Source organism: Pleurodeles waltl, chromosome 2_2, assembly GCF_031143425.1.
Source record: "Pleurodeles waltl isolate 20211129_DDA chromosome 2_2, aPleWal1.hap1.20221129, whole genome shotgun sequence".
Classification (NCBI taxonomy): Eukaryota; Metazoa; Chordata; class Amphibia; order Caudata; family Salamandridae; genus Pleurodeles; species Pleurodeles waltl.
This window is the reverse complement of record NC_090439.1, coordinates 351,160,465-351,175,583: the sequence shown is the minus strand read 5'-3', so window position 1 is coordinate 351,175,583 and position 15,119 is coordinate 351,160,465. Positions and strand designations below refer to the sequence as shown.

The window sequence follows — 15,119 nt, the reverse complement described above, 5'->3', positions numbered from 1 at the left end:
AATGGTACTTACACCTTATACCAGGTCCAATTATCCCTTATTAGTAGAGGGTAGAAGTGTTCTAGCAGCTTAGGCTGATAGAGGTAGCTATAGCAGAGCAGCCAAGGCTGAACTAGGAGGCATGCAAAGCTCCTGCAATACCACTATATCACATAGGTACAATATCATAAGAAAGACAATACTCAGAGTTACTAAAAATAAAGGTGCTTTGTTTTAGTGACAATGTGCCAAAATATCTCAGTGGATATGCTCCCTTGGGAGGTAAGTAACGTACACAAAATATACACAAATAACCAAATCAGGTAAGTAAAACAGTCAGAAAGTAGTGCAAACACTGTAGAACACAACAGAATGAAATAGGCCTAGGGGCAACACAAACCATATACTAAGTAAGTGGAATGCGAACCACGAATACACCCCTAGGCAAGTGTAGTGTGTAGAGGGTCACTGGGGGTGTAAGAAAACACCAAAGGTATAGAGGAGACCCCACCCCGGGACCCAGGAAAGCAGGAGTAAAGTACTACTATTTCCCCCAAAACACACTAAAGTCGTGATAGAGGATTTTGCAAAGACCACACAAGACTGCCAAGCACTGAAGACGGATTCCTGGACCTGAAGACCTGTAAAGGAAGGGGACCACGTCCAAGAGTCGCTAAAGTGTCCAGGGAGGGCAGGAGCCCACTAAACCCCGGATGAAGGTGCAAAATGGCTGCCTCCAGTTGGAAGAAGTTGTTGGTTCTGCACCAACGGAGTGAGGTAGGAGGTTCTGCTTTGTGCAGAAGATGTCCCATGACATGCTGGCAGATGCAGGGTGATTTCCTTGGCAAAATACTGCAAACAAGCCTTGCTACACGCATAGGTCACGGTTGAAGAAAAATTGTGCTGCTCGTGCCCAGGAAGGACCAGGATGTCGCCACTCAGGAGGGGACACAGAGAGGGCCCTCAGAAACGTAGAGAGCCAGCTGGAAGAAGGAAAGCACCCGCAGGAGTCCTCAACAGGTGTTCAAGAAGACTGAACACAGCGGTCGTCTCAACACTGCACAAAGAGGTCCCACGACGCCAGAGGTCAACTCAGGGAGCTGAGCATCGCAGGATGGAGTGCTGGGGACCTAGGTTCAGCTCTGCATGCAGTATTTCTTGGACATGTGCGCAAAAGCCCTTGTAGCTGCAGATCACACAGTGCATGGTGATACTGTCTGGGAAGGGGAGGCAAGGACTTACCTCCTCCAAATTCTGACAGTTAGATCTCTTGACAGTTTTGGTCACTTGGGTCTACCACCTGGGTTCCAGGGACCACGCTCCTCTGGATGAGAGGGGAACCAGAGTACCGGTAAGGCTGTAGTTTGGTGCCTGCTGGAGCAGGGGGAGGACTCCGTCAACCCACTGGAGATTTCTTCGTGGCTTCCAGTGCAGGGTGAAGGCAGACAGCCCTCAGAGCATGCACCACCAGGAAATGGCGCTACAATATCGCTGGTAGTCTTCTGGCTACTTTGTTGCAGTTTTGCAGGCATCCTGGAGCAGTCAGCGGTTGAGCCTTGTCTGAAGTTGAAGAGAGAAGTGCAGGGTAGCCCTGGTGGGTTCTTGCAAGTCGAAATCCAAAGAGAAGCCCACGGGAGAGACCCTAAATAGCCCTGGGAGGAGGATTGGCTACCTACCCTGTTATGCACCTATCAGGAGGGGTCTCTGACGTCACCTGCTGGCACTGCCCACTCAGAGGCCCCCAGAGTGCCCCCACACCTCTGAAAACAAGATGGCAGAGGTCTGAGACACACTGGAGGAGCTCTGGGCACCACCCCAGGGGTGGTGCTGGACAGGGGAGTAGTCACTGACCTCTCCTGTGTCCAGTTTCACACCAGAGCAGGGTCTGGGGTTTCCTAAACTGGTATAGACTGGCTTATGCAAGGAGGGCACCATCTGTGCCCTTCAAAGCATTTCCAGAGGCTTTGGAAGACTACCCCTCCCAAGCCTGTAACACCTGTTTCCAAAGGGAGGGGGTGTAACACCCTCCTTCCAAAGGAAATACATTGTTCTGCCTTCCTGGGACTGAGCTGCTCAGATCCCAGGAGGGCAGAACCCTGTCTGTGGGGTGGCAGCAACTGTAGCTGCACAGAAAACCCCAGAGAGCTGGTTTGGAAGTACTGGGGTCCATAGTGGAGCCCCCAGGGTGCATGGAATTTGGAATGGGGGGACAATTCCATGATCTTAGACATGTTACATGGCCATATTTGGAGCTACCATTGTGAAGCTACATATAGGTACTGACCTATATGTAGTGCACGCGTGTAATGGCATCCCTGCAATCACAAAGTCCGGGGAAATGGCCCTGAACTATGTGGGGGCACCTTTGCTAGTGCAAGGGTGCCGTCACACTTAGTAACTTCACACCTAACTTTCAGCAAGTGAAGGTTAGACATATAGGTGACTTATAAGTTACTTAAGTGCAGTGAAAATGGCTATGAAATAACGTGTGCTTTTTTTTCAAGCAGGCTGCAATGTCAGTCCTGTATAAGGGTTTGTTTGAGCTCCCTATGGGTGGCAAAAGAAATGCTGCAGCCCATATGGATCTCCTGGAACCCCAATGCCCTGGGTACCTAGGTACCATATACTAGGAACTTATAAGGGGGTTCCAGTATGCCAATTAGAATTGGTAATTGTAGTCACTAGCCTATAGTGACAAATTTAAAGGCAGAGAGAGCATGAACACTGAGGTTCTGATTAGCAGAGCCTCAGTGACACAGTTAGGTACTACACAGGCATACACATTTAGGCCACAAACTATGAGCACTGGGGTCCTGGCTAGCAGGATCCCAGTGAGACAGGCAAAAACATACTGACATACATGTGAAATTGTGGGTAACATGCCAAGAAAGATGCTACTTTCCTACAAGCCACTCCAGAGAAAGAAATCTGCTGACCTGGCAGAAATCTGTAAATACGGCAGGCGAGCCCACCAGGGTTTAAATGATCTGTGTGTACAGCTTCTTTCCACTACACATTTGCTATAAAAAAAGTAATGTACGAGTTATATCATAAGAGAAGCATGCTAAGCCCTTCAATATAGTAAATCATTGGCGCTTGTAAAATGACTGTAACATCTGACAGCCTCATGTCGTACCTCTCCCCATGGCTGTGGATAATTTGATCTGATGTAATTGACGCTGGTGTTCAGGAAAGGTGCCCAGTGAGTGTCTTCGGAAACATCATGATAGCGCCCTAGAGAGGAAAAACACGACAGCATTGATCTATTTTTAAAGAAAGCACATCGAAAGATGCCCCATGTGAATCACGTTGTTGCTGGTTGCAATCAGTTTCCCAGTCACAACTAACATGGTGGCCGTGATAAAAGTGATGCAAAGAATTCATCGGGGTTCCACCTTATAATGTCTAGGGTGCATCACCAGAGCAGAAATGAGTAACAATGATGCACTCGGTACCTTGGAGAACGTCTAAAACTGAATGCATGTATAAACATGTCAGTCATAAAAAGAACTGACACAAATAATACGTTGTAATATTATTTGATGATTTGAGACTTCTTCGTGCTATACATTTTGGGGCATACTTACAAGCCCCTAGCTCCACCTTGTGCTGCCATAGTTTCATTTTTTTATGCTAAGGAGGCTTTTAACCTGTGCTGTATTTACAAAGTGGCACCATGCTTGCATGGCGCCACTTTACAACAGATTGCACCACATTATGCCTGAATCGGGCATAATGTATGCAGGGGTGTTCTGACGCAGAGAGGCCCAAAAAAATGGTGCAGTGAAATTTACAAAATTTTACTTAGCCATTTTTTCCATCATTTTTAACGCCTGCTCAGAGCAGGTGTTAAAATGACACACCCATTTGTGCTTTGCTGCATTAGCATCAAAAACTTAGACGCTAGTGCAGCAAAGCGCTACAATAGAGTCAAAAATGTTGATGCTATTGTCCCAATGAACGCCGTCGTGTGCCACATTGTAAATGTGGCTCAGCCATGGTGTCATTAGGTAGGGCAGGGTCGACACAAGAAAAGTTGCACATCTGGACTGATGCGCCATTTTCTTGTAAATATGCCCCTTTGTATTCAAACTTACTGCTTTGCCAGTACATGCAACTTTGAATCAGTACCTTAATGTTTTTGAAGGCTGAGTCTCATGTTTGAGTGGGACTGGAGGAGCATACTGCTGCTAGCAATAGGAATATGCTCTGAGTGCACAGAGTGGGAGAGCCACCCACAGCTTTTTGGGTGAGCGCCAGCAGATTTGGTACCAGAGAAAAAGCCTGAGGAGGGCGTTTGGGTCTAAGACAGCAATACCCAAGGGGGACAGCATGCAAATGCAGCTGGAGCCCTGGCTTGGGAAAGACACCTTTAAGGAGAGATACAAGATTCTCAGAGACTCAACGATGAAATGAACTGATGTTAGATTGGTTTGGACTGCTCTCAAATAGATTCCCTACATCTGTCCTGGCTGCTAGCACCTCTGCAGCCTGAAATGGGAGCAGGAAGAAGAAAGCATTAAAAAAGGGTCATCAATGAAACTCTCTTTGTTAGAAATTGGGTTTCTGCTTGGCAGAGGTATGCACCCTTTCCAAGCAGGAACCACAATCCTAGTCAGGGTAAGTAAGATACACATCATAAATTAACCTGTGCTCTCCCTCTGGTAGCTTGGCAGAGAGCAGGAAGGCTTAATTTAAGAGGCAATGTGTAAAGTATTTGTGCAACAGTAACCCAGTGAAAACACCACAAAAGACTCCATATCAGGTTAGAAAGATAGATTATATTTCTATAAAAGAACAAGACCAAAATGATAAAAAGCCAGTCAGTAGAAGTTGAGATATGAATTTTTAAAGAATTAACTTTATTTGTAGTTCATAGAAGCATAAAGTGCCAACCACTGTTATCTAGTCGCACAAGACCAGGCTAAATCTGAAAAATCAGGGCAACTGCGATGTAGCCCGGGTCGGATACAGGACCAGCCTTGGCCTGCTGAAACAGTACCATAGTTAGGGGTTGTGTTAACGACAACAACATCCCACAGTGATACTCATTTAGGGTATTCCTAATGTGAAACAGGTGTGCAGGTGCTCTAGAATTGGTGCAATCGTGGGTAGGCTGACCTCCTTCTGGCGGTGTGGCCACACACAGGCCAATCTCTGACTGGTGGTGTGGCAAGCACTAACCAATTTCTTCTGAGCAACAAGGCAGCCCACCTGCCTAACTTATTGTGAACAACATGGCTTAGTACAGACTGTGCTTTTTTTGAGCGCTACAGTTGAGTACATACTGTGTTTTTTCTGGGCACTAAGGGTGAGAACAGGCCATGCTTATTCTGGGCAGTACTCCTTAATATAGGCTGTGCTGGACTCAGATCACAGCTGTTGGAAATGGCCCTTTTTGCTGGGTCATCCCTAAACTTTTTGCCTCTTTCCTCCTAGTGTTTCTGACCTGTTCTTGTTGGCTTTAGGACTCTGGGCACTTCAACACTACTAACCATGGCTAAAGTGCATGTGTTCTCTCTGCAAATTGTATTGGTTGTGGGTTTGCATATTTGATTTACTAGTAAGTCCCTAGTAAAGTGGACTAGAGGTGCCCAGGGCCTGTAAAAGAAATGCTACTAGTGGGCCTGCAGCACTGGATGTGTCACCCACATTAGTAGCCCTGTAAACATGGCTTAGGCCTGCAACTGAAGTGTCTGTGTGCAGTCCTGCACTGCCTATTCGACCTGGCAAGTGTACCCACTTCCCTTTTTATACATGTGCGGCACCCCTAAGGTAGGCCCTAGGTAGTCCCCTGGGCAGGGTGCAGTGTATGTTAAAGGTGGGACATGTACTGATGTGTGTTAGATGTCCTAACAGTGAAATACTGTTAAATTCAGTCTTCACTGTTGCAACGCCTATTTCTCTCATAGGTTAACATTGGGTCTGCCTTTAAATATTATTAAAGTGCAGATTCCCTTTGAGAGCAGATAGACATATGGAGTTTGGGTCTCTGAAGTCACAATTTAAAAATAGTTCTTTTAGTGAAGTTTGTTTTTAGATTGTTAGTTTTTAGAAAGTAGGCATTTTTTTGCTTAAACCATTCAGTGAATCTGTCTGTTTGTGGATTCCCTGTCTGGGTCATTTTGACAGTTGGGCGGTTTGTGAATCCCCTGTAGACAGGGGGACAAAGGGAGCTGGGGTGTAGCCTGCATATCCTGATGACCCATCTGTGCGAAAGTGGAGGGAGGAGTGGTCACATACACCAGAATGGACTGTGCCTGCCCTCTTGCTGTCTCCAATCCCCTGGTGTGTGTCTGGGACCTGGTCTGGGCAAAGCAGGATCCTGTAAACAATAGAGACTTTTCTTTGAAGGTTGTCTACTTCAAAGGCAGAAAGGGGTATAAGTAGTAGACCCAAAACCATAGACTTTAGGGCCCGTATTTATACTCCGTTTGCGCCGAATTAGCGTCGTTTTTTTCGACGCAAATTCGGCGCAAAACTAACGCCATATTTATACTTTGGCGTTAGACGCGTCTAGCGCCAAAGTATTGGCAAAGAGCGTCATTTTTTAGCGTGAACGCCTTCCTTGCGTTAATGAGATGCAAGGAAGGCGTTCCCGTCTAAAAAAATGACGGCGACGCAAATGCGTCGTATTTATACTCCCGGGCAAAAATCACGCCCGGGAGGTGGCGGGTCAAAAAACCCCGCATTTGCGCCACATTTTAACGCCTGGGTCAGGGTAGGCGTTAAGGGGCCTGTGGGCTCAAAATGAGCCCACAGGTGCCCTCCCCTGCCCCCAGGGACCCCCCCTGCCACCCCTGCCCACCCCAGGAGGACACCCAAGGATGGAGGGACCCACCCCAGGGACATTCAGGTAAGTTCACGTAAGTATAATTTTTGTTTTTTTTCAATTTTTTTTGGGTGGCATAGGGGGGCCTTATTTGTGCCCCCCTACATGCCACTATGCCCAATGACCATGCCCAGGGGACAGAAGTCCCCTGGGCATGGCCATTGGGCAAGGGGGCATGACTCCTGTCTTTACTAAGACAGGAGTTATTTAAATGGCGTCTGGGCGTCGAAAAAATGGCGCTAATCGGGTTAAGACGATTTTTTAGCGTCAAGCCGACTTGCGCCATTTTAAGACGCCCTAGCGCCATTTTCCCCCTACGCCGGCGCTGCCTGGTCTACGTGGTTTTTTTCCACGCACACCAGGCAGCGCCGGTCTGCTTGCGCCGGCTAACGCCATTCCATAAATACGGCGCCCGCATGGCGCTTCGGAATGGCGTTAGACGGCGCAAAATTTTTTGACGCTAAACTGCGTTAGCGCAGTTTAGTGTCAAAAAGTATAAATACGGGCCTAGATTTCTTAAGATCACTTCAGGAACCTAGAGGAACCTCTACCAAGGAGAAGAGCTGAAGAGCTGAGGAGGAGGGCTGCCCCTGCCTGTCATTGTGCTTTGTTGGGCTATCCTGCAGTCCCTGCTTCTGCCTATGAAAGGGAACAAAATCCTGACTTTGTGGTATATTCCTGCTTGTAAAGAATCTCCAAGGGCTGAACTGAGCTTGCCTCCTGTTTTGAAGTCTCAGGGTCATCAAAGGTTTCCTCTGTCAGCACCTGGACTCTCTGCTTAGACTCCTGCCCTGCCAAGTGGTGTCCTCTTCAGTACCTGGGCCCTTGAAAGGTGAAGTTGCTAGAACAAAAGCTGACACACAGAACTCTGTGCAGGGGAATTTTCGACACACCATCTGCAACGCGGCTGATAAACGTCGGCCGCCGGCTTCTCAGCTAAAATCAATGCTCCACCTGCATCGCGGCTGGGAGATCAACGCATCACGGCTGGAGAAGCAATGCACAACACCCGCTTGCGGCTGCTGATAACGACGCAAACCCCATGCAGTGCAGTTTTCTAACACCGTGTGACCGGATTTTCCACGCATCATCCCTGGGAGTCAAAGACAACCGGACTCTGCGCGGATTCGAGGTGCCCCGCCTGGAAATCGATGCACCGCTCTCTTGCGAGGGAGAAAAAAGACTCATCTTCGACTCGACCGGAGAAGAAACAACACACGGTTCCCTTGCGAGGAAGGAATTGACACATCGCTGCCTTTTCCTATGCACCCTCGCCTGTGAAGCTTTATTTTTTACGCTAACCAGGTACTTTGTGCGAAATCAAAATTTTGCATTGTTTTGTATGGAGTAAGACTCTTATTCTTTTGAAAATTCATATTTTAATTTGTGTAAGTTGGATTTTTGTTGTTTTGATCTTGTTTGATTTAGATAAATATTACCTATTTTTCTAAAACGGTGTGGTGTCCATTTTGTAGTGTTTTCACTGTATTACTGTGTGTGTTGGTACAAATACTTTACACATTTGATTCTGAAGTTAAGCCTGCCTACTTGTGCCAAGGGGATGAGCCGGGGTTGACTAAGTGTGTTTCTCTTTTGCCTTGACTAGAGTAGGGTCCTTCCTTGGACAGGGGGTAACCTGACTGCCAACCAAAAACCCCATTTGTAACAACAGCCCTTACTAGGCTTCAACACTCTTCAGGTTGAGTTGTTATGGTTCTTGCATGTAATTGCTGCTGGAAAGACTGTTACTTGCTGACATTAGGGTACACAGTCTGTCTCATTGTTCTTTTCTGCTCGAAGCCTCATCAGCGTGGGGTAACCCTGTACCTTACTTCTCCTGTTCCTTCCGTCTTTCAGTATGTAGGCTTCTAGGTGTGTCAGGTCAGGTATACTGCTCTTCCAGCAAGGTTAAGACTCAGGTGATATCCCTCACCTCTGGGAACCTAGCTGTTAGGCTGACACAGCTCAGGTTGCACAGCAGTCCCCCAAGTAACCTGCCATGAACTCCTTTCCTTGGTTATAGATAATTTGAAACTGTAACAACATATAGGTCAGTGAGGTGCCATTTTTATACAGAAATAGCAGACAGGAGATATGTATCCACATTCATAACCTGTTTAGGGTGGTTATTTTTTCCAGTGTCCTCTTCAGTCTACTTTTTAGACACTACTTTTTTCAACCTATAGCACTCATAACAAAGACACAAAGAGATGCAAGCTTTATGCACCTAGCTTTCATGAGTCAAAGTAAAACTGTACTAAGAGAAATACAAAAGGCTAGGGCTCACCTATGGGCTCCCCTTCACCTTGTACAACAGAGCCTTTAGCCCCACCCTTTACCCATATCACCTACAAGGTGGCAGCTCTTCATAGACTGATGTCAGCAATATTCCCCCCAGTGTCCAGGAAAACAGGGGTATCCAAAATGTATCCAACAGGGTTTTTTTTTACTCTCGTTCTTATACATACATGGGTATAAGTACTGGACCTCTAACCCTACCAACTCAGTACACTACATGACCTCTGAAGAATACTGCCAGGAGGAAAGACTGACATGCTGCTATAAGGACTGCCACTGTGGACAGCTGCTCTGGAAGAACTGCTTTTCCGCTGTGCTGTCCTGCTGCCTGCTACTCTTGGCCCTGCTGGGGAAGGACTGGACACATCTCACTTGAAAACAGACTGACTTTAAGGGCTGTCTGGTTTGCATCATGTGCTTCTGAAGTCTCAGGGACAAAAAATTCTTCCACATCATCACCAATAGCACCTGCACTTTGCTTGCTGCCAGAAATGCCCTGCTAAGTGGTGCCAAACCAGCCCTGGGCCCTTAGAAGTGGGTATAAAGTGATGCAACTGCCAGAGACTGTGCATAAACGCAGTTGCACTGATTAGAATCAGAGCATCTCCATCAACACCGACTCATCACCGTAGCTACGAGTATCGAGGACACCACATTGGAGTCGACCCCGTGCATTGCCTCTGCTGCGAGGATCGGGAGCATCACATTGCAGACTGTGTGATGCATCGCCTCCATTCGATGCATTACCTAAATACTTGGGATCAACACCAACGCATTACCTCCTTTGCTCCTCACGGCTACCCCATGTTGGCCCATTTAATTACATTATTTTTATTTTGTGGTCCTGAGGAAGGCGGATTGTCATTCCTTCTTAACCACTGAAATGCATGTTGACTGTCTTTTCAAGAAATCCCAGAGATTCCAGTCCACAACACCACAACAGCAGATATTTGAGATATTTTCCCATTGTGTATGCTACATGTGGATGGGAATGATTGGAGGATATGAGAGGATGTGTGTTGTGTGCATGAATGAGAAAGTGGAGTGTGATATTGGGGTGGTAAAAAGTTATTATTGTAGATACAACTGACATGTACATTGCAAAGTGTTTTTATGTGAAATGTATATGAAAGGTATGAAATAATCCTTTTCGTCTTTTTTCTGAATAAATTTATTTTTGATAAATCCAAAAATTGAAACATATTTGAATGGTGTTTTTTGGTCACATGTGGGATTTTGTATTTTGTTTGTGAAGGGGAAGGTTGTTCCAGGACTTGGCAGCGAAGTTGGAGAAAGAGTGTCCTTTGCTGTTGCTTCAGCAAATGCAGGGGATGTGAGTGAGGGCAGCAAGTCTAAGGTGTCTGGAAGGTTGGTGGAAGTTTAGGGAGTGTTTGATATATGCTGGTCCTTGGTCATGAATGGCTTTGTAAGCGTGTATCAGTATTTTGACTTGGCGTCTCTTGTGGACCGGGAACCAGTAGAGCTTCTTGAGGTGTGGGGTGATGTGTATGGAGTCTCTTCATGGGTTGGGTGGAGATTCCTGCATGGAGTGTGTTACCATGTCCCAGGCAGCTGGTGACCAGGGTTTGAGTGAAGGTTTTCCTGGTGTTGACGGTGAGCCATCTAAAGGTCTTCCAGAGCATATGAAGAGTGATGAAGCAGGCAGAAGAGACTGCATTGAGCTGCCTCTTCATGGTGAGTTTGCTATCCAGCATGATGTCAAGGTTGCAGGTGTGATCTGTTGAGATGGGTAAGCATTCATGTTTGGAGGGCCATCTGGAGTTGCTCCAAGGGGCGGTATTGTTTCGGAAAATCAGCACTTCAGTTTTGTCTATGTTGAGTTTTAAGCAGTTGTTCCTCATCCAGTCGGCAACGTGCGTCATGCACTTGTGAAAGTATGCCCCAGTTGTGGAGGGGTCTTCTGAAAGCAAGAGGATGCGCTGAGTGTCATCTGTGTAGGATATGATGTTGAGGCCATGGGTTCTAACGATGTTGGTCAGGGGCTTCGTGTCAGTATTGAAAAGGGTGTGGCTGAGGGTTGAGCCTTGGGAGACAATGCAGAAGATGGTCATTGGTTCTGAGGTGACTTATGATAGTCAGATTCTCTGGGTTCTTCCTGTGAGGCGCAAAGTGATCCATTTGATGGTGTCTCCCTGGATCCTCATGTAACGAAGTCTCTTAATAATGGTGCGCCAGGATACGGTGTTGAACACTGCTGAGAGGTCAAGGAGGATCAGGGCCACTGTTTCTTCCTGGTCGAGGAGGGTTCTGATGCCATCAGTGGCAGCAATCAGGACAGTTTCAGTGCTGTGGTTGTTGTGGAAGTTGGACTGGGAGAAGTCCAGCAGTTCGTTGCTCTCAGGTGTTCCGTGAGTTAGCAGTTTAAGGCTTTCTCAAGGAATTTGGCGGGAAAAGGGAGCAGAGAGATGGAGTGGTAGTTCTTGAGTTTGCTGGGGTTGACGAGGGTTTCCTTCAGGAGGATATCACCTCTGTGCGCTTCCATTCTTCATGAAGGTGGCCATGGTGATGAATGTGCTGAAAATAGAGGCGAGTTTGATGCTGATTTTCTTGCTCCCGAGGTTGAAAAAGTGGTGGGGACTGAGGTCTGTGTAAACTCCTGTGTGGAAGGAGTTCATGATGGTGAACTGTTCCCATGTGGTGGGTGGGTGGTTGGAGTTGGCATAAGTGGTAGCGAGGAGGTTGTAGAGGTTGGTGGGTTGTAGTTCGAAGTTTTTGTAGATGGTATATGTCTGGTTGTGGAAAAAGTGCAGCAGGGTGTCGCAGAGTTCTGGGAAGGAGTGATTGTGCTTTCGGTGGCTGATGAGCCAGAGAACTCTCTAATGATGTTGAAGAGTTTCTTGCTGTGATTGGAGCTGGCTTCGATGTATTTGACCGAGCCACAACTTTTCATGTCTGTCAGGCATTGGTGGTATTTGTTGAGGGCTGTCTTGAAGGTGGCTTGATCTGTGGAGTCTTTGCTGGTGGGCCATCTCCTTTCTAGATGCTTGCAGTTCGTCTTCATGGTTGGCGCAGTTGATGATCCAGGTGGAGAAGTTCTTGATGGCATGTTAAAGGTTGGTTGTGGGATCAGGGTGGGTGGTATTGAAGGTGTCAGTCCACTGGCTCTCTGTCACTTTGTTCCAGCTGTGGTGGGAGGTGCTATGAGGCTTCGTGATTGTGTTTGGGCATCCTCTGATGGTGAAGTGGACAATGGCATTGTCCATCCAGGTGAGCTCAGTGACATGACTGTACTTGATTCTATCATTAGCCGTGAAGATAGGGTCAAGAGTGTGACCTGCGCTGTTTGTAGGGTTGGTGACCAGTTCAGTGAGGCTTCTGTTGCTCATGTTTCCAGAAGGGTGGCAGTGTTTGTGTCATTGAAGTCGTCAAGGTGGAAATTGAGGTCCCTGAGGAAGATATCATGTTTGGAGTCAATGGCGACAGGGGCTATGATGTCAGGGATGATATTGCAGATGTCGGGAGTGGTCTTGGGGGTCTATTGGCAAGGGTTCCTCTAATAGTTGCTCTGCGTTGGTTTGGAGTTAGAAATTAAGGTGTTTCATGATCAGCGTGGTGTTGTCTTCGGTGGTGGTGCAGCAGGTGGTTTCTTTTGGGATGATGGTGATGCCGCCTCTGTGTTTGTTGGTTCAGTCCCAGTGAACCATCTTGTAGCCATCAGAGGTTGCAGTGGTGATGCCTGGAGTGGAGGCGGGGTTGAGGCAGGCCTCAGTGATAAAAATGACATCAGGGGTTAGGGAGATGATGGTGTCCCAGATTTTGGTCGAATGCTTGGAGAGTGATTGTGGTTTTTTAAGTAGATTAAGTGTTGTTTTTTTGTGTGCGTGGGTGGTCTGAAGTTGCAGGAGAAGAGACAGTGCTGAAAGGTAAAATGTCTAACATTTGATTGAGGAGAGAAAGTAGCTGTCGTTGCAACTTTTGGGGTTGAAGGCCTGCCGATAGGCAGCAGAATTTCTGTCAGTGGTAGGAGGGCAGGGGTTCCTGGTGCTGAGTGCAGTCCAGGCACGGACAGGCACAGATGTGTTTGCCTACATACTGCATGCATGCACTTCGTGACTGCACTGTGGCCTCCATTAAGTAGGTCCTGGGAGGAGAGTGGAGCACTGGGTGGTGGAAAGCAGGAGCGGCAAGTGGACGGGGAAAAGGAGTGGGCAGCGAGGCAAGCTGACTCCAAAACCAAAAATGATGCAAGGAAAATAATAACAGTGAGTGAGAATGTGCAAAAGACTATAGGTTAATAGGTTGAGAACAGGAAAAAAAATTGATAAGCAGTGAGGGACTAAAATTAACAATACTAAAGACGTTTAACAGAGAGCAAATATAAATTACTACAGTGAAAGGACTAGAAATTACATAACAAATGGAAACAGAGCAATGCTATCAGACAGGGGAGCAGAGGGCAACTAGGGGACAACAAGCAGCAGAGTCAGGGAGACCTGCTATTCACTGTTGGGTTGCAGAAAAACCCTGCTTTGCTCTGCCAGACCTCTGTTTCTGGGTTTATTTGGAGCACAGTGATTGCCCCAAACTGGATTTTAGTCCTAAACAATGGAGGACACTTCAGTTATGATAGTACACTCACCACACACCTCAGGGCCCAAGTTTAGTGTAGCCAGAGACTTCTGCCATCTTGATGTCCGAAGTGGGTAGGGTTGGCTCTGGCACCTTTTACCCAGGGGTTAGGGAGTGCCTAGTAATCAGTCCCACCTATTAGCTCATGCCAGACATAAATGTGTCACCTCCAGGCACCCCCTTCAGAACACTCCCAGACCTCTGGAAGATCAGAGGAGGACTGCACCTGCTGTATGAGACTTGAAGAGAGCCCAGATGATAGCAGCTGCTCTCCCTCTTGTACCCTGGACAAAGGAAAGGACTGCAAAGGTCATAAGGCTGAAATCCTGTTAAATCTATAGGGGCACAACAATCTACATGAGTTCTTTTCCTGCATGTGGCCAGCTGACCAGTGGCAACAGTACCAGGACTAGACTGTGCTGTTTGGCCTCATGTCTGACCTGTGAGTCTCTGAGTGCCTCCCCTAAGGTGCAAGGGACTTTACAGGTGTGTACACCAGTGATAGCTTCAGGATGAAACTGATTGCTGTATTCGATCCGCCGTTCATCGCTGACAGCATCAAATTGCACCTAGGTTCTGGTCTACTGCGACCATAGACTATCACTGACTACGACCATTGAATTTATGCTTCTTGACATTATTCCTACTTAAAACTTTAAAAATGTATATCTTCAGTTCCCCTTATTAGATTTGTTTTCATTTTGGTTTATTTTGTGTATGAAATTCTAATCTATTTTCTAAAACAATTAGGGATTTTTATTATTTTAGCATTTCAACTTTATTACTGTTTTGGAACTGCATAAGTACTTTACACACCACCCTAACCTAAGCCTCTCTGCTCTGTGCCATTGCTACTCAGGGGATGAGCTGAGGTAAAGTTAGTTACTTTGAAGATTCACCCTGAGAAGTGTTGATTTTGTTCTTTGAGGTGAGTAGTGATCCACCCCAAATATTAATCCAGTTTCTTACAAAGATCTACCTTGAGTCCTTTACCAGTTTATGAAAGGACTGGAACACAGCCCTGTCAGAAACTAGTAGAGGTCTTGTGATTCCAGTCCTACTGCTCTGTGCAGATACTAATTGGGATCAAGGATGTACATGTTAGAGCAAAATAGTGACATTTTAGCAGAACAGATGTGCTCTCTAAGGTATGTGTAGTGCACTTGCTAAATGTGGGTTGCTTCTTTGTCAATGGACATAAATGACAAACTCCCTCACCTATGTGCAATCAGATGTTCACTTACAGAGAGCTGTGTTCTTAAAGATTATTCTGTAGATTTTTAGTTCAGTCCCCCCAGGCCTCCTCCTTTTCCTGTCATTAGTAGGAGAGATCAGAAAGGCCAAGAGGCTTTACCTTCAGACTAGCAGTGTTCATGAAAACATGAACATTGTGTTTACATGAACACCGCTGGAGAAAAGC

At 46.7% G+C, this 15,119-nt stretch overlaps 1 protein-coding gene across 2 annotated transcripts in view; it reads right to left on the bottom strand.

Annotated features, from left to right (window-relative positions):
- Positions 1 to 15,119, bottom strand: part of GPLD1 (glycosylphosphatidylinositol specific phospholipase D1) — an 833,365-nt gene that overhangs the window by 584,967 nt on the left and 233,279 nt on the right. For both annotated transcript variants that reach the window (XM_069218887.1, XM_069218885.1), the window contains exon 4: positions 3,116 to 3,213. In XM_069218887.1, the coding sequence (XP_069074988.1) occupies positions 3,116 to 3,213 (98 nt within the window). The remainder of the gene's footprint in view (positions 1 to 3,115; positions 3,214 to 15,119) is intronic.